At 43.3% G+C, this 18,711-nt stretch overlaps 2 protein-coding genes across 17 annotated transcripts in view; one reads left to right on the top strand and one right to left on the bottom strand.

Moving 5' to 3' along the window:
* LOC101915605 (protein PHTF1) overlaps positions 1-10,190 on the top strand; it is a 31,192-nt gene extending 21,002 nt beyond the window's left edge. For 2 of the 15 annotated variants that reach the window (XM_055819867.1, XM_013305075.3), the window contains 13 exons: positions 741-863; positions 1,690-1,849; positions 2,863-3,036; positions 3,117-3,194; positions 3,985-4,194; positions 4,585-4,713; positions 5,140-5,412; positions 6,110-6,241; positions 6,429-6,515; positions 7,561-7,716; positions 8,130-8,225; positions 8,895-9,020; positions 9,427-10,190. In XM_055819867.1, the coding sequence (XP_055675842.1) occupies positions 741-863; positions 1,690-1,849; positions 2,863-3,036; positions 3,117-3,194; positions 3,985-4,194; positions 4,585-4,713; positions 5,140-5,412; positions 6,110-6,241; positions 6,429-6,515; positions 7,561-7,716; positions 8,130-8,225; positions 8,895-9,020; positions 9,427-9,447 (1,765 nt within the window). In that variant the 3' untranslated portion in view covers positions 9,448-10,190. The other 13 variants (XR_008749983.1, XR_008749981.1, XM_055819868.1 and 10 more) reach the window with 13 other exon arrangements.
* Positions 10,191-10,376: 186 nt separating this feature from the next.
* MAGI3 (membrane associated guanylate kinase, WW and PDZ domain containing 3) overlaps positions 10,377-18,711 on the bottom strand; it is a 73,278-nt gene continuing 64,943 nt past the window's right edge. The window contains exons 19-22 of one of the 2 annotated variants that reach the window (XM_055819866.1): positions 18,114-18,257; positions 15,771-15,909; positions 14,048-14,137; positions 13,433-13,567 (exon numbers count right to left, since the gene is read on the bottom strand). In XM_055819866.1, the coding sequence (XP_055675841.1) occupies positions 14,088-14,137; positions 15,771-15,909; positions 18,114-18,257 (333 nt within the window). In that variant the 3' untranslated portion in view covers positions 13,433-13,567; positions 14,048-14,087. Of the gene's footprint in view, positions 13,568-14,047; positions 14,138-15,770; positions 15,910-18,113; positions 18,258-18,711 lie in introns of both variants that reach the window. The other variant, XM_055819865.1, reaches the window with a different exon arrangement.

The raw sequence follows: 18,711 nt of genomic DNA, 5'->3' as shown, positions 1-18,711 counted from the left end.
ATGGATTGCTCATGGTAGAAGTTAACGGGTAAATCTCTTCTATTTTTCTATGTTATTTAACTATAACTGTGAAAATGAGTATTTTCTGCCCTGCTTGTGATCTCCTCATAACCAGACAGATGCTGCAGATTTACCAAGCTATGATAGGTCTGGTTTAGTTGCCAGCTGGGCCTTCTCTTTCTAGCTTTTTAATCGTTTCTTTTTGTGTCCAGAGGAGGGCATTCTGCGGGGAAAGGCATCCTCAAGGTTTTGCAAACCAGTCTGGTGCCCAGCTTTGGCATTGACTGCAGGGAGTCGCTGATGTGTGTTGAGAACAGGGAAATGATGACAGAGATGACTGTGGTGGATTCATTGCTGGCAGTTTGTTTGTGCGTGTGGGAGATGTCACGGTCCACCTACTAGATATTTGACTGTTAGGCATCGGACTCAGTTTAGACCCTGACAGAATAGATTTGGATGCGGGTTGGTGGATGAGGATAGAGTTTTGCCTCTATCAGGTTTCTGCAGCAAAGATTTCTCCCGGATTTTGTCTGTTGTATCCTTTACTAGTGATACACTGGTGTCCTGCATAACTCTGGTTAATCCGAAGAAAATTTATTTTGTTTATAAATAAGCATTCTGTCTGCATGACTTAAGAAAAATAGCATCTAAAAAGCTGTTCAGATCTGATTCAGATCTTTTAGGAAAGACCTAAAAGTAGCTTGCTATGCAAATGTAATTCTCCTTTTTTTAAAAATCAGGAAGTTACGCAAATCTGTGGGTGTCGATGGGAACAGTTGGTCTTCTGACAAAAACAGTAAAGAAGAGCAGTCTGAATCTGCATCCATTGTTAACAATTTATTTAGTATGCTTTTCCGAAGGAGGTATGTGATCTTCACTGGGTTTGTTGTATTTGTAATGACACTGTGAACAATTCGATGTCTGGAAAATGAAGACAGAATGTGTACTGTCACTGACATCCCCCAAGTCTGCCAATTAGTTTCTTTTGAACTGAAGCCACTCTTGGTATTGTAGGAGGCTGACTCCTCATGAATTTGTAGTATATCCTTATTAGGAGATCATGCCATATCTCATGGTGTAGCTAAAGCTGAGCATTAGAATGAGTTGCAGAAAGTGGCGGAACTTATTTTTATTTGTCAGATAAGTGGCCTTTCTTGAATGTGCATGCTCAAATTATATTGCTGTTTTGCCTGATTTCCAGAAGCAATTGTGCCTTCTATTTTAAGTTGCTTGGATAGTCATCCCACTTTACCACCTCGCTTTTTCTAAAAGTAACTCGAGGAAAAGGAGGATGGATTGTTTGGGATAATATTTCATTGTCTTCCTACTGTTTTCTCAGGTGAGTTTCTTGATGAGTTTTCAACTGAGAGGTCCTTTCTCTTGATGAGAAGGCTTTTTTTTCGGAATTGTTATGTATTTCAAAATAATAACAAGAAAAATATTCCTTCTTGGTTTAGAAGTTTTAACATACTATTAGAGTTACTAAAGAACCATCCAGTGAGAGTGAAGCTGATACAAGACTCTTCAACAGAATCAGGACACAAAGAGCCTGTCAGCAGAAGACAATTACGTATTCCTTTAGCTGTATTGTTTAATGGCGAACCCGTGTGGCAAGTGAAAGAGACCATGATGTTTTTCTTCAAGAGTTTTTCTCTGACATAAAATCATTCAATTTATTTTCTCTCATAGGATTAGAAGAGTAAAGCTGGTAGCTGAGAAAGGGACTGAGACAGAAAATGGTGTGAATGCTGTGAATAATGGCATTAAACACAGACACGCCAGATCTGAATACAGGCTGTTGCACTTCAAAGAGAAAAATAAACTTTCCGATGGGGAAAAGAGCCATCAGGTACTAGCAGGAAAGATCCATCTGAAGTCGCAAATTTCAGTGTATTCTGTATGTGCCCAAAAGTTTGTTGAAACTTAACTGTATGGTTTGATCTAATACAAGATACTCCATTCTTCTGCTAATCTTTGCTGGCATACCAGAAATGTAAAAACCCTTTCTAGTTCTCGGCTGAACAGCTGACAGGGTGCTGATATGACAAGCCTGGAAAAGGCTTGTTGTTTTGCCCAAGTGTGCATTTAGTTGTAGAGACTTCTAATCACAAGATATTAAGGAAGACTGCGATAATGATTAAAAATAAATAAAATGACAGTTTTCAAGAGCAGTTCTGTAAAATAATTTGCCTTGCAAACAGTTCCCTGTAATATGCTCTCAGAGGGAAGGCAGGAAAGTAGATGGAAACATCCCTTGGGAAGAGAGAAAGATGGAGGTAAAGCATTGTGACCTCTGTTGAAATCTCTAAACCAGAAAGCTCTGTGGAGTTACTTTTGAGGTTGGTAAGGTGCTAACTCCCACATGAAGAACTTAAATGAGAATCTGTGCGGAACACTGTAGTACTCCGCCATCCCAAGGCCTCTGCCTCTAGGCATTTGGAGAGGCACAGAGCTAGGTGTCATCTCACGATTTCAGGTCTGCTAGCCACCAGCTTACAGATGCATCTGTTCTCCCGGGCTTAAGGTTGCTGGCAAGACATAGCCAAGAGCTGCTGCTGCCTTTTCCTCTTCCCTGCGTTGCCCCAAATCTGACTCCACCCCACCCGAGGTTCCCTCTTGTTACCTCTGTGGCAAGGCAAGAGGGGGTTAACGAGTTTAAATTTGTGGTGTATCGGTGATGCTGTTGGATTCTGTTTCTGCATGTTCTGTGGGGGTCATCGTCTGCTGGCTTTTGCAACTGATGAGAGATCACTGTGCGTACCAGCGTAGTGGCAGCACTGGCTTTGGGCCTTTGGTTTGATGCAGCTCATAGGCTGGGCCTTTATCAGTGCCTTAGTCTTACTTTGACTGCTGTATTTCTAGGACGACTGCACCAGCAGGGGTGGTGTTTCTGACGAGCTTTCCAGCGAGGAGGATGCTGAAGCGGTGGCACAAAAGGTCTTGTTATTCCAGAACATAGAAGTGGCCTCCAGTGACAATAGCTATGAAGAGAAGAAAAAGAGGCCTCTTGTTTCTCTGAACCAGGCTGTCTCACAGGTACTCATGTTGAATTTGTGCCATTTTCCACACAGTCCTTTGCTATGGATAACAAGCTGGTTTTCCTTTGGTTTTGGCAGGTGAAGCAAGCCCTGAAAGGTGCCAGAGACTCTGATAGTGTCGTGGAATCTGAACTAGAATCCACATTGTATAGTCAGGTACGGTCATAAGTTCCAGAGTTTTTACTGAGCCTGGCCAGAGCAGGGACTTTCTTCCCTTCAGCACAGACCGTGATTAAATGGGGTATTAAATTCAGGTGTAAGGTGTGGCCTCCTTCCCTGCTGCTTTGCAGCTTTGTAAACTTTGTTCACAATTGTGAGTATACTACTTTGTTTAACAGAAACAAATCAAACAAAACCACTCTGTTGGCAGGGCAGTATGGCCCAAGCTGCCTCTAATTGCTCATGTTGAATTGCTGCAATTACTCTTGTGGTTTGGGGGGGGCAGCGCTGTATTGTAACTTTTATGCTAATAAATTTCGATTTTAAAATAAATAAATAAATCAATCTGTTCTGTGATATATACTCATTCACTTCATTATCTCACCCCCTGCCACTCCATCCACCTGAAAATAAAGTAGAAATAAAATACATGAATATCGAATTCTAAATACAAAAATCTATAAATAAATACAAAATAGAAATGAAATCTTAAGAGATGATGCAAAAGCCAGGAAACTTTTGCATTAGAATGAATAAGTCAATTTTTGTGTCGTAAAGTTTGGAACTGAGGTGGAGAGCTGATGCTGTGTGACTTCCTGTGTAGAAAAGCTGGTTGCAGAAACGGTCCCGGAGCAATAGTGTCTGTCACACCTGGGACCCGGCGGCTGTGATGGGAGTGCTCAGCTGCCCTGGGAAGCCGATGTAGCTGATTGCTGGTAGGAGGAGGAGGTGTTTCTGCACATCGGTGCACGGGGCTGTGCTATATAAATCTTGCTCTTCTTCAAAGGACGTGAGGTCCTGCATTAGCGTGGGATCCCGGAGCTGCAGTGTGAGCCGGGGAGACTCAGAAAGCACTCGCCACGACTCTGAGACAGAAGACATGCTTTGGGACGATCTGCTTCACGGGCCAGAATGTCGCTCGTCCTGCACCAGCGACAGTGAGGAAATGACTGTGAGAGGCACCAGGCGGGATGTGAAGGAAGATGTTTTCCAGCAGGTTTGTTGATTTGTATCCAGGAGCTGGGAATACAATGAAAGACTCCACACAACCCCCCCCCCCCCCCCGCCTTTTCCCCATCTGCCCAAATATGATGGAAGACACATCTGAGTGGTGTTGGTATAATGTGAGAAACCTACTGCTGGATGAGCCCATTCTGTCAGCTGTGCTAATCACACGGAAGTCCGGAATGATCTAAGTAGTATCAACTATCAGCTCCCTCCTTCCTGCCAGTATTATCTGGAGCACTGCTAATCCCAACACAAAGTATTTCACCCAAACCCAGAGTTGGAACCTCCTCTCAATCTAAATGTTTTCTAGGGAAAAGCTTTATTTAATAGCAGGACAGAAAGCGATTATACGTCTTTTGCATTCTTTTCTCTTTTATAGAACCATTTGTTTTGGCTGCAGAACACAAGTCCAGCATCTGCAAAAGTGAGCGCGCTGATCTGGGAAGGGAATGACTGTAAGAAGGTGGACATGTCTGTGCTGGAGATCAGTGGGATTATCATGAGCAGGGTAAGAGGGCTGTAAGGCATCGCAACCTTCCCTCATGCTTTAAAAAGCAACCACCCAAAAACCTGAAAGTAGCAATACGTGCAGATATGAAGTGCAGTATAAAAGTGGTCCCTCTTCAATGGTAAACACAGCTGTCCCAAATGTTCTTACTTCAAAATTGCGTAAACCAAAATTGAGGAAGTCCTGTTGAGACTGGCGAGTGCTGATCATTGTCAGCTGCAGTGTGCTGAAGGCGGTGGTTTTATTATTTATTGACTGATTGATTGTCGTTCGTTTTGGACTGAAGTGGGTGGAACTATTTTAGGTTATGCCCTTTGAAGGGAAGGGGAATGGAATGCTTGCTTGATTTCATGCTGCCACAGCAGCATGCCTTTTCCTTGATGCAAAACCCTGGGTAATCAGCCTACTTTTGTTCCTGCTTGCCAGGTTAACGCCTACCAGCAAGGAGCGGGGTATCAAATGCTGGGAAACGTCATCACCATTGGATTAGCGTTCCTACCGTTCCTCTACAGACTCTTCCGCACAGATAACCTGGAGCAGCTGTGCTCCATCTCTCTAAAGGAGCTTCTGCACATCTTCTGTGGAGCACCTGCTAGCATCCCTGTTATTGTTCTGTCTGCGATCAACTTCCTTGAAAGACTTTGCTTAACTTGGATGTTTTTCTTCATGATGTGTGTCGCTGAGAGAACATACAAACAGGTAGGTTTAAATGGACTGTTGCCTTTCCTGAGCCCCAGGGCAGGCATTGTACCAAAACCATGCTGCCCATCACAGAAGACGCTGGCAAGACAAGCATGTTTCAGCAGGCTGAAGGGTCAAAGCTGCTAAGAGGCCCCAGAAGTTTAGGTAGGGGATTCCGGTAAGACTCGTGTTCATCAGTCACGAACTTAAACCTGTCAGTAGCCTTCCTGACCCCTGCGCTCCCCCTGCTTAGCCTGGCCCCAAGGGAAACCCAACCTTTTTAACGTGTTGAAATGGCACTCCGCATGGACGTGAACGCTTCAGCATAGAGCTCTTTGGGAAGAAGCAGCCAGCTTAGCTGGCCTGTTCTAGGATGGAGCATTAGCTTAGGCGGCTGCATCACCCTCAGCCCTCTCACAACTGTGGACAGTAGCTTTGTCAAAGTGGCTGTAAGTGTTGAGTGGCAGGCAGGCTGGTGTTACTTTCTGTTTCAGTGAGAGCTCTGTGGTTAATCTCGCGTCGCAGCAACAGCAGTTCTCCCTCTGCCATACACAAGGTGACTGTAGTTATCTACTTGGGAGGCTGGGCACCAGGGTCCCCCCAGCTGGCTTTTGCAGCATGCCGCAAGGCTGACCTCTTCTGCCAGTTACCACGCAGCAATATTTTTTTGTTGTAGACTAATTTGTGTATGCATATTTTTGTTTTTAATTCACAGAGGTTTTTGTTTGCCAAGCTTTTTAGTCACATTACATCTGCTCGGAAAGCCAGGAAATATGAAATTCCTCACTTTAGACTCAAGAAGGTAGAAAACATTAAGATCTGGTTATCCCTTCGTTCCTACCTGAAGGTGAGTGCTGACCCAAGGTGTGATCATTGCAGGGGAGTAGCCCCGTCTCTCGGTGCGTGTCCTTTACCTCTCTGCTTCCAGCACTTGGACAGCGCTGCCCGAACGGTTCAGCAGCTGCAGCTGTTTGTGATGAGCCTGGACAGCTCTGCATCCCGCCTCAGACCTGACTCTGTCTTTGTTTCTGCAGAGGCGAGGCCCCCAGCGATCGGTGGACGTTGTCGTATCATCGATCTTTTTACTGGCTCTTTCAATTGCTTTTATATGCTGTGCCCAGGTGAGATTTTAACGTGTTTGTTTGGTGTTTGGTTTTTTGTTTTTTTAAGAAGTAGGGGGAAAACTCCCAAAGTGCTGGAGGCTTTTCTTTTGCCAGCCTATGAAGTGCTTGAACTGTAGCCGTTTGTCTTCAAAGTGATGTGGAATGTTTTGCATTTTTTAAAAGCTTTGTAATGTTTAGTTGGTAATAGATATTAATTCTCTTATGTATGCAGAGGAAAGTCTGAGTTTTTGTAATCATTAGGAAAATTTCAGACCATAGACAGCCCTGTCCTTTCTGCACAAAAGCCTGCCCAAGTACCTCAGAGGTTCACAGGACATTTTATTTAAGGGGGCCAACTGCAGCATCCTCTCTAGCCACTGTTGTTGCAAAGCATGTCAGTAACTATTAGTTACACCTTTTAAACCTTGTGTTTCAGTAAGCAGTGTAAATGCTGGGGCTGTTCCCTTGGGTTTCTTTGGTTTTGGCAAGAGATTAATTACAATATTTCGGGAAGTTCTTGAGACCATGCGGCTGCAGTTGCGGTAGCAAATTAGATTAGTAAATTTTATTAGTAAACAAAAAAAGATTAGTAGATACTAACTCTTGCCACTGTGACTGCTGCTGTGTGCTGCGGGTTTCTGGGGAAAGCGATGACAATCCCAGTCCTGCTGCATTAGACTCGGCGAGCACATACTGGGAAAGGCAGAACCAGCTTAGCCCGGCCTAGGTGGTCTGAGGCTGCCAGTGGGACGAGCACCCATGAGAGGAAAGGCACTGCCATTTCATTGACTGTTAACTGGAGGGAGGAAAGAGCAAGAACAAGCATCCTCTTCTAAGCGGAAAGAAAAAAAACAAGTAACAAGCTAAAGCCAGGTTAGAAACAAGACCTTTTGCTTTAACCCAGTGACATGAATGAATTACACTTCAAGGGAAGAACTGTCAGCAGCCACAGAGCACGGATGTCTGCGGAGCAGTAAGGGCAATGCTTCTGCACTTTTCCCAAGAACGGGCACGTTACTCACTACTGACCTTTTTTTCCCCCCCCCCCCCCCCCCTAATACAGGTTCTTAAGGGTCACAAAACATTTCTGAATGCAGCTTACAACTGGGAGTTCCTAATCTGGGAGGCAGCACTTCTTCTCTTCTTACTACGTCTGGCATCTTTGGGCTCTGAAACCAACAAGAAATACAGTAATATTTCAATTTTGCTCACTGAGCAGGTATCTTAATTTAGCTTGTTCTCCCTTTTGCTTTGTGGTTTGTTTGGATATAATTATTGCATTTCAAACCAGCTTAAAAAATACTGTGATCAAATTTTAAAATTTAGAAATCAACCCTTGTGCTGGACAGAAGGCAATAAAACACTGTACACCTGGGGAGGGATGAGCTCTTAAACATTTGGACAGATTCAAATTCTAAAATTCTACACTATTTTTATCTCTGGGTTAACGTGTTTGTGTTAACCATGTCAATCAGGAAAAGAACGGTTATCACTGCTAAATTCTGTCAGTGGATGAACCACTTCTCTAGGAGTGACGGTAAACAGAAAAATGACTCTTAATTTCTCTTAGAAATTAGCTGGGGGCTAGTGCTGGAGTATCAACACCTGATCTGTAATGTCCCTCTGTCGCAGATAAACTTATACCTAAAGATGGAGAAGAAGCCAAATAAGAAAGAGCAGCTCTCTCTTGTAAACAACGTTCTGAAACTATCTACAAAGCTACTGAAGGTAAACTGCTCCCCCTAAAAACAAACAGGTACTAAATTTTATGGAAGCAATGACTAATGACAATGACTGTGGTTTTGCTCTTCCCATTTCTCTTCTCTTTGTTAGGTAAGTCAGTTCTCACAAAGGGAGTTTCTCTGTCTTTCCACAGCCTATGGCATAAGATCAAGCAACACAAGACCAATGTGGTTAACTAGTGCTGCAAACATGTGATTAGTAGCAGCTTATTGTGATTTAGGTAAGTGAGAGGCTGGTGTGAACACGGCACAGCTCCCTACTGCTTAAATCTCCTTTTCCTTCAGCAGCTTCTATGTTGAAGCTTGTTGACAGTAGCAAAGCAGGTATTTGGAAAAGAAAGAGCATAGTCTGAGTGACATAAATGAGCCTCGGCACATTCAGCAGCCTGTCGTACCAAGCTCTTGTTACGCAGCCGGTGTTGCTGCAAAGGAGACTTCTGAGATGCAGCACGGCTGTTAGAAAACACGGCTGAGCTGGGAGGCCTGAAGTACAAAGTGGGAATTCCTGTATGTTCCTGTAAGAAAGGATGCTGAGGCAGTGCACGGTTAGCAAGGTCTGCCAGAGAGCCAGTATTAAGCTGAAAGTCAGAGGATTAATTGCTTCTGGTATGGATGAACCCTAATGGACTTTACCTCCCCTTCCTTTCCACTGCAGGAGTTAGATACTCCATTTAGGCTGTATGGACTGACCATGAATCCATTAATCTACAATATAACACGTGTTGTAATACTCTCTGCTGTCTCAGGTGTTGTAAGTGATCTTCTAGGATTCAATATCAGAGTAAGTATAACTCCCATCACTCACGGAACATCTTGTAGGGGTCACTTTTGTACCATTGCCCAATTCCTCCCACCAAGCAGAAAGGTTTGAACTGGGCTCCCTCTCCATGAGGCTCTTCTCCCTCGCCCTGAGCCAGTTGTGGTGGGGAAGGAGGGGGCTGACAAATTTCAGCCCCGCTGAGGACTTCAGTGCCCACTTCAAGCCGTTAGTCAGAGTCCTGGGTTTCTCCCTTCAGCCTGAAGACACGGTCCTCCTGTGGCTCCCCCTTACACGGGAGCTTGCTGAGCCGAGCCCTCAGCACAGGGGGGGCAAAGCAGACCCCCCCCCCCACTCTCCCCTGTAGATGAAAAGCTTTTGGCCCCCTGTGGCGTTCACACCTGTACTCACTCTCAGCATCTCTTTTCAGTTATGGAAAATTAAACCGTGAACTGACCGAACAAACACTCAGCCCTCTCCAGCAGAAGGACCAGTGAAGAGAACCAGTAGCTTGGGCAAAAAGCAGAGGTGCTCTCAAACTACGGAAATCTGTGATCATGATTTTTAAAACAGATTCTCAGTGTACATATCAAAAGTTCTCCCTCTGCTTTACCGTTCTACAACATCCAGAATAAACTGGTCTAAGCAGTCAGCAAAGTTATCCCATGGCATGCACACACAGAGTTAATGGGGCCAAATACGAGTAGCTGGCCCAGGGGCATCATCTTCTTAGGACGCATCGTTTTGGGCAGCTGGCTTTGCTCAGTGGGGGGAGCAGCTGCTGCAGCTCCACACCACGGCAGAGCCTCGCAGCGAGGACCTGAGGAAGAAATCTGCCCAGTGCAAGAGATGTGGCAAAGGCTTCCCCTTCCTCAGCCAAAAGTAACGAATGCATAGAAAAGGGCAGAGGAGAGAAACAAAATGTTTTAAAGACATCTGTTAAACTTCCATTTTCCTTCACTGACTCTACTATCTTCTATTTATTAATAACAAAAAAAGCAAAAACTGAGGAATGTCTTTTTTTATAGTTTCATTCTTTCACAGAAGGGGTAAGATGGCGTAAGAATTTTGGTAGCAAATTGTTTACAGCTATTTTCTGTACAAGGAAAAGTTGTAAGATGTAAAAGGAGATGACAATTTTATATATCAAAATGTACAAATAAACCTACAGTACAAGTATTTCATCATTAACAACTGTTTCTACACGACTTGATGATTTTTTGAATACCTTTGTTGAACATTTGTTATTAGAACAGGGAGTCAAGGAAACTTCTAATAATAAATTGCATTTGTTTTCCAGAAGAGTATTATGTTTGTGGGGAAAACCTGGGTCGTAGATTTAGCTGTTTAAAGTATCACTGAGAGTCAACAAAGAATCTATTTTATACAGTGCAGAACCAACAGGCCATGAACTGGAGTTTCTCTTTAATATCTATATAAAAAATAATGAGCGATTTACAGGTCTCTCTCTAGTCAGAACCTCAGAAGTATGTATAAAGGTGCTGTACAATATATAAACATTTACACCCAGTACATCCATACATTGCTTAGCATTCCAAGGCCACGTTGCTAAGACATCTGATACAGTAAGTACAGATACAAGTTCCATGGAAGGAGAAATCACACACGGGTAAGACACTAAATCAGGTCACATTAACATACAGAAAAAATATAGGGGTGGTTGATGACAGGGAAATAATTTCAGTGGTGCTAATTTGTCTTTGTATTAAACGTCTGAATTTGTTACTGTATTCAGTGGTTAGGGCAAGTGCATACAACTCAACATAAAACGGCATCTCTTGTTAAGAATACATGGTTAATATCTACATAGGCTACTTCAAAGTATTAAATATTTTCACAGTCATACTCCACAAGATGGAGTATTTGTATGTATTATGCTACACAGCAAATCTCAACAGATCATCCAATGCCAAGCAGCAGAGCACCATTCAGGTCTGCTTTAAAGCCCATTTGATTTTCCAAGTCTTTGTTAAAAAAGCTGTTTGAGTAGTCATCGCTACGGCTGAAGGAGTCAACTCGGAACCGATGCACCGTGCTTCACTGAGCTTTAAAAACACAGAATGTTTCAAAGCCAAAACAAGATAGTCACACACTCCCTTTCAAAGAGCAAATTGTGTTGAGTTTGAATTTTATCCCAAGTAAGTAAATTTGACCTTTTACACTTCTTCCTCCTTCTGCAAACTGGACCAGTGGGCTCCTTTTACCACTCTTCTGCAGTCATTAAAAACCTACCGCGTCAGGAAATCATCACTAAAACTACAAATAAAATAAAACCCTTCAATTTATGCAGTCTGTTGTTCTTACAGACTGATGTGTCAGTAGATTCTAGTGGCAACATTTCTCTTTTTAAAATATGTATTCTAGCCCAGATGACAGATATTAAGTTTCATGTACCCCGTAAATCATCCTGTTTAGCACTCTTGGAACAGACCAGACATTCAAAGTAAAATACAGGAGACTTCTGACGTACACAGGCAAGAGCTTCATTTAAGAAGCAGCTACGGTGGCTGGTTCTGTCCTAAAGATCAGTTGTTCTCTCCACAGAGGGAAAAAATCCAATTCCTAATTAACTACCATTAAATAATTAAAGATGGGACTTCAGTCTACAGCACCACAATGAGGCTGAAAATGAACGTGCACTCATTGATTACATTTACAAAGAATGCTAAGGATGACACAGCGCCACACTGAAACCAAAAGGAATTATGTTATTTAACAGAACCTGGAATTTTTTTGGACAGATGTTTGTGAGCAGTTGTTATAAGCATCTTTATGAATCAAGAAAATAAAGCAATTTTGCTGTGTTCATAAAAAGCAAAATTACAAAACATCGATTATGTCAAATATAATTTTTATCTACACGATTTTATATTAGGTATAAAAATTTAAGAAAAACATCAATTGAACAGCATCAGTGGCTCATTTGCTGCCCTAGAATTGATAGAACCAACTCATCCATCTTCTTACTGAACCAGTAAGAACATGCATATTTCCTATGTAAACATGCAACATGCTCTTGAGCAAATACCCATTTCAAACAAAACCTTGCCTCTTCTGTGACTGGAATACATACAAGGATCAGATTGACCAGATACAGTAGATAACTTGGCACAAGAACAAGAAGTGAGTCATGATCACATTGGCAATATAGGCATTAAATAATTTTGTTCAGGAACTCACAATACTATCTGAGAAAGCCGTAGCAGTGCAACGTTGAGAGCAGCAGAACACCGCCTTCAAAAGGGCAAGGGGACAGCAGCTTATGGAGGAGTTTCATTTAAGCGATCCAAAAGGTCCTTCATGCAGCTTAGATAATTTAAGAACGAATCAAATACTTTCCACCCTCTAACCAGTTTCTGAAAAAATTGACAATTTTGCGAAAAGAAACAATGCTTTTAAATGACCATTATTAGAAACTTGATTAAAACATGTTCTAAAAAAAAGCATCAGTCAAACCCGTTTTTCAGCCACACCTGCTGCTTGGGTGACTTTACATGCGCTTGGTACCCTCCAAGGTCCAGGAGTTATCGGCGTCTTCTTGACTGGAGAACTGCTCTCAGATTTGGAAATTCCATCATCTTTGGTTTCATCAGGCAGCTCCACGTGTCTCTCCCCGTGTTGTTTGTTCAGCGTAACAGTCTCCTGTGTTTCTGGCCGCCTTTGTTTCTCCATGGAAAGCAGTGGAATATTGGAAAGACTGGAAGTTTTGAATCTGCTGGAACTTGGCTCTCCAGAGCTTGATTTCCTTATTTTTTCATCCTCAAATGCATTTCTCCTAGAGTCACTGAATGGGAATATATTCTCGCCAAATGCTGCATCTCGTCGCTCTGGAGACCACCCATCTGTCTTTCCAGTTGTTTTCTGCTTCGTGTCTCTCCTGGTGCCTCCTGTTTTACCATTTCCACCTTTCAATTGCTCAACAGGCATCTTATCACCACCAGTTGTTCTGTCTTGATATTCTTGTAACCTGCCTACTGTTTCTGTGTTTCCTTGCTTACCGAGATGCTTTTGGGGACTGGCAGACCTTCCCCGATTTCCACTGGGATACTCTTTTTTGTTACTATTGTTCATCCCTATTTCTGTGGTTTTGCTCTCACTCTTTCTGGAACTGTCAGATTTGTGTGAGAGATTGCCATAGGCTTTTTCAGGATCCCCTTTTCTGGGGCTGTGGAATCCTCTGTGAGTGTGTCCCTCAGCAGCCTGTAACTTTTCTGGACTTGCAGATCTGTCTCCTCTGGTCTCTGCTTCCAAGCTACCTCTTGTGATTTCAAACCCAGGATTGGAGGGACATTCCCATCTGTTCTCTGTTCTCTGGGGAGAAGACTGAGGCTTCATCTCAAACTGGTTTTCAGTTAAAGTGCTTCTCTTTTCAGGCACAGTGTTCTTTGCTTGTTCCAGTTTCTCAGACAGCTGAACTCTGGTTAAAGCTTCTCCTGGTACTGGTAAATAACACACTTCAGATGGGGAAGCAGGATGCGAAGATGAAGATAATGGTGACTGTTCTTCATATATTACATTTGACGAAGATGGATTATAACTATCCCAATCACCTGGAAGCGAACATTGAGAGATTTGACTAAATTACTAAAAATAAAATAAAATAAAAAAAATCACTAAGTGTTATAGGAATGTGCATACTACTGAGGTTCCATGATGTTATATGAAATCTTCAATTTAAAAAAGATTATGTAGTGGCATACTCTTAAAAGTCTGATCGGGTCAGTTTTCTATATTGCATTGTTCCACAACCTACAACCACCACAAGGATGTGATCTTGGAAAAACACTTGTGCTTAGAGTGCTGGCATGATCTCTGCGGGACTGACACGGTCTTGCATCAGCACAGCTTTAGAACCTACACAGCAAAATTGCAAAATGGGAAGTCCCTGACCTACATTGTTTAATACAAGAAAACCAATGAATTGAAACTGCTGTGCTAAAAGAAAACTGAAAACAGTGAAAAGCTGAGGTTATTCATAGCTTTGCACTTTAATAATAGGAAGAGATGAAACACAAGACATGCAGATTTACCAAGTCTTTAAGGAAAAACCAAGAAAAGCACTGAAAGCCCTTAATGTTGCTCAGGTTTCACGTAGGGACACAGACTGGAAGGAGCCAAACCTGAAGGAGGAAGAGAAAAAGCCCAGAACTACATACCAAAATCACAGAGTACAGCAAGCAAGATTTCAATCAGAAATGTATGATCAACAGCAAGACAAGAGGCAACAAAATCCTTCCCCTCTCCGCTGCTGCCATCTAATCCAAGTTGCTTAACCTAATCTCAGGCCCCAGTTTGGACAGAGGGCTGGACCAGATGGTCTCTAGAGGTTTCTTCAGACTCTTCTACGATTCTGTGTTTCTACCTCAGACTCAGGAGATTTCTGTGAGCCAGAGGGCCAGGAGTGATTCCAGGTAACTACTGTGCAGCCCTTGTGGTGCAGAATAAATGCTATTTATCACTGCTGCAATTATATGAAGCTTAAATTGCTGTTAGTAAGGAGAGAGCTGGAGGTGCCCTCACACTGCTTCCCTCTCCTGTAGCTTGTAAAGGCTGGTGTTAAAGAGGGCCTTAACAGAAGCTCCTCAGACCACAAAGACTATATTTAACTTTCACCCTTAATGACAAGGTAATTCAGTGTGAGAGAGAAACCCAGCCAGCCAGGAATCTAGCAAGACGGCACAGAACAGACCTCGCAGATCACAGATGGGCTGTTTCTATGCCATGTGCTAATTCACTGATTTTACTGTGCTGTGCAGGTTGGAACAGTAAGATGTTCAGGGCCATCTTCTAGCTCTCTGGAGGAAAGACATGGAGAAAGTTCTGAGCAGATTTTATCCCTTGAGCGGATGCCAGTTGCTGCTTGTAAATGACTGAACCCAACACTATGTGGTAGTTCAAACTGTGTGTTTTAAAATTTTCAAAGGATGAACTCATGGTTGGTTACTGTTACTGAAAAGCTCTTAATCAGAAAAAGTGACCCTACAATTTAAGAAGTTTAATCTTGGTGTCGGCATCAACAGTTAAAAGAGAGAACACAGAACAACTCAGAGAGAAAGTGTTCTTTGCTTTAGAATACTACCACGACCTCAAGACTTTTTGATTTGTAGATTCTGACCATTTCCTAAGTCAGACTCAAAATCATCAGTTCCATGCTCTGTAGTGGAACTCAGAGCTTCTGAAAGCATTTGCTTTTTTGTCTGTCCTTCTCCGCCCCCCCCCCCCCCCCCCCCCAGTTTGTGCTTTCCTGTTGTGGATGCAGAAGTTGCACCTTTAAACAAACTCACTCCATTCTGAGAGCAAAGCTGTCTCTCTCCCTGCTTTCTGAAGTTTTGGCATTGAAAAACAAAGCATTCTGTAATTTAGAAGGCTAAAACCAGTACAGGAATAATATTCTTAACAATATAGGCATTTTGAACTGATTACTGTATCTTAGAGGATTTTAATTTAAATTAAAAGGCAATCTGTTAATTATCACACTTGTACAGGAAAACTTGATTAGCTTGGACAGAGCTGAGAAACTTACTACAATTGCAAATATGCAGTAATTTCACACCGTGTAGTATTCCTAGGTACTTGGCATACATTATTTTTACTCAAAATATTCCTTTTATTTTAAAGTAAATATGAACACCTGCACAGCTGTCAGAAAGGAAACTGCTAACTATTCCAGTGAGCAAACACCAACGTTTCCTTATCAGACAGTACTCTATTGCCTTGGGTCCTCAAAATGAGACAGCACTTGAGATGACGTACTGTGATCTGGTATCAGGCCAGTCCCTGGTCTCAGCAGCAGCAAAACTTTATTCCCTCCAGCCTGAATCAGCTCAATGGCTCGTGTGTGAGTGATTCCTTGGGTGGGTTCTCCATTAATTTCAACAATTTGGTCACCAACCTGACAAGAAAAGAGCAACCAGGTTAGTTGTCATGTGTCTCTGACACTGTAAACCAATTTTTAATTTAGAAAGGAAAAAACAGAGGCAGATGCTTATATTTTTCCTCTCACGCTACAATCCACTCAGCAATAGCAACACGATTCCATGGCTGCTGATCAACATGACACAACACAACACTCTGCCAGCTCAGAGCTCTTCACGCAGGTCTTCTGTTCAGCCAGCTCAATAAAAGATCTCAGATTACTTCAACCTATCTTTCCGTTTATTTACAAGCGACGAGACCGTGCTTCAAGGTATTTTCATTCTGGACCATTAGATGGAGGGAGCCGGTGGATGAACTACGTCAAACCTGGCCCCGCGTGCCTGTTTCAAAATCACACTGGCCAGGTAACAGCAACTTCTCTGCATTTAATGAGGAGCCAAATGCTATCATGGCAGAACAGGCTTTATGTAAGGAAATGGGCTTTTTTCTTCCAGGTAGGAGAGACCGTCACTATGCAGTTGTCAGTACCAACGTCTACGAGGCCAATTAGCAACTTGCAGAGGTATTGGGCAGGTAATTACAGTTCACACGGACTTTGCAGACTGCTGGAAAGGGGTTGGAATCGCACCCCCGCAGATGGGGTCACGAAACCTGTTTCGCAATACAAGGCTCAGCCAAAGGATGTCACTAGTGCATAAAATCAGCGGTTGAAGGGAACGGTCTGGGCTTTGGTAAATCAACCGCCTCTGCCAAAGGAGGTCACCGGCTGGTTACTCACCGGACAGGACAGGATGCGCCACACTGCACGACGTGCCCCCCCCCCATCATGCTCAGTTGCCATTAACCGGGTGAGAAATTCATTGCCACCGTTTCAAAAGTACAGTCAGAAAATGACACCATTTTGCAGCTGAAGGAGGAGAAACTAAATGACATGAAAATTGCGAACCAACCTCACGCTGGGTGAGAGCAGCCTCTTGTGCTGAGCTGCTGGGGACACACGGCACAGCCACAGCGCTCGTGGCTCTGCTCCTCCACAGCCACCAGCGCCAGCCTCAGAGGCTCACATTCCCTGTGGGACATGACCCCCCAGCATCGCAGCGAACACATCCCTGCGGACACACGTCCCCTGCACAGCTCGTGCCAAGTGGCGGAGGAGGCAGAGCTGGCACGGGGAGGTGGAGCGCTTCCAGCCATATTGTGCTGTCACGGTCCCACACGGACCCGTGCCTTGGCACAGGTCATCTACACGAAGCAGAGTGCAGTCAGCTGGGAACCTTTTGGTTGCTTTTGCCTGGAAAGCAAAGCCCTCAGCTTAGTCTAACGCTACTCGAAGGAGGAATACAAAAGAAAATATTAGTACTAAATGCTACATTCATGTAGTTTCTCAAGCATGAGGGAAATAAGCTAATTACTGTAAAGAATAGGGTAACGGAAGTTAACAATACCTAGAACTCCACATCCAATGAAGCCTCACAGTAGCCCCAGCAAGTATCTGTGTCAGCCCTATTCTGCAAATCATAGTAGCGATGGAGGCAGAGCCTTGTGCCGATGGCCGCACGTGCAATGCAGCACCAGGCTGCACGCGGGACGGCAGCTCATGGGCACCTGCTTCAGCTTCACGCTCCAGCCTCTGAAAATTCAGCTCTGGGCAGCAGGCACAGGTTGTCCTGCACCATTGTTCTTTGCTGTTGTGCCCATGTATTTTGCTGTTACTACATCACCTGAAAATTATTTCCTTACACAAACATAAGAATTAACACACAAAAATTTGGAAAAAAGTTAGGCATGGATCTGCAAACATGGCACAGAACAGCAATAGCACAATGTACACACAACGTTCCTTACAAATTCCCTGACTTTGACAGTGATTCTCCTTTCAGTTCTCTGTTCCACTGTGCAATTTCTTGTCTGGGCTCCTAAAGTGTGCTGAGTAGCTGCTGCTCAAACCCTGGGACACGTATGTTACTGTCACTCAAGGACGGATGGACAGTTCATTTTGGACAGCCAGAGCTTTTCATATATTTCTCCTTTAAAAGCTTAGCACTGCAGCATCTGCTGTCACTGCACAGTAACAGCTGGAAGAAGGGCAGCTGCCCAGATGTTGTTCTGTCTATTTGGACCCTGCACTCGTGAAAAAACAAGGGTTGTTGCCACTACGGGTAAATTAATGTGTCAAAAGGCCAACTTGATCAACAAATCGATTAGAGAAGACAAACTCACATGTACTCGCCCATCTTTGACAGCTGGCCCATCTTCAGCAAGCCGAAGGATGAATAAGCCCATGTTGTATTCCTTTCCTCCTCGAAGGCTGAATCCAAACCCTCGAGGGCCCCTTTCCAACTCTACTGGGAAACAGCCAGGATTCTGTGTGAGAAGGCAGAGGAAAAAAGATGAGGACTTGTAGGCAGATTCAAACATTTATTTTTCTGAAAAAATGCTTCACACATGTTTGTATTTTGACAAATGTGCAATCCATGAATTAAACTGAATTCATCACAGCTCATGTATGACTAGGTGTAATCGTTTCATTCTAATTCTAAACATACAGAACAATTTCCCTTCTAAGTTTCAGATATGCATGATATTTCCTTAAGAAACTTTGCCAAAGGGTCTGTAGTAGCCCTGTTGCAAGCATTTTTTGTTTCCTTTATAATTATAATGAGTACCCACCTACACCAAGGAGATCATAAAAATCTAAAACATCAACAAAAACATTGTGTGAAGCACTTTGGGGCATCTTTGTACGCAACTTTTCTACCCGTGTCTGACAGGGAAATGCTTTGGTGTTCTGCTTTTGAACACTCCGTGGCAATGCCAC

This window comes from Falco peregrinus, chromosome 16, assembly GCF_023634155.1.
Source record: "Falco peregrinus isolate bFalPer1 chromosome 16, bFalPer1.pri, whole genome shotgun sequence".
Lineage (NCBI taxonomy): Eukaryota > Metazoa > Chordata > Aves > Falconiformes > Falconidae > Falco > Falco peregrinus.
The sequence above is the reverse complement of the archived record's forward strand: the minus strand, read 5'-3'. Positions and strand labels throughout refer to the sequence as shown.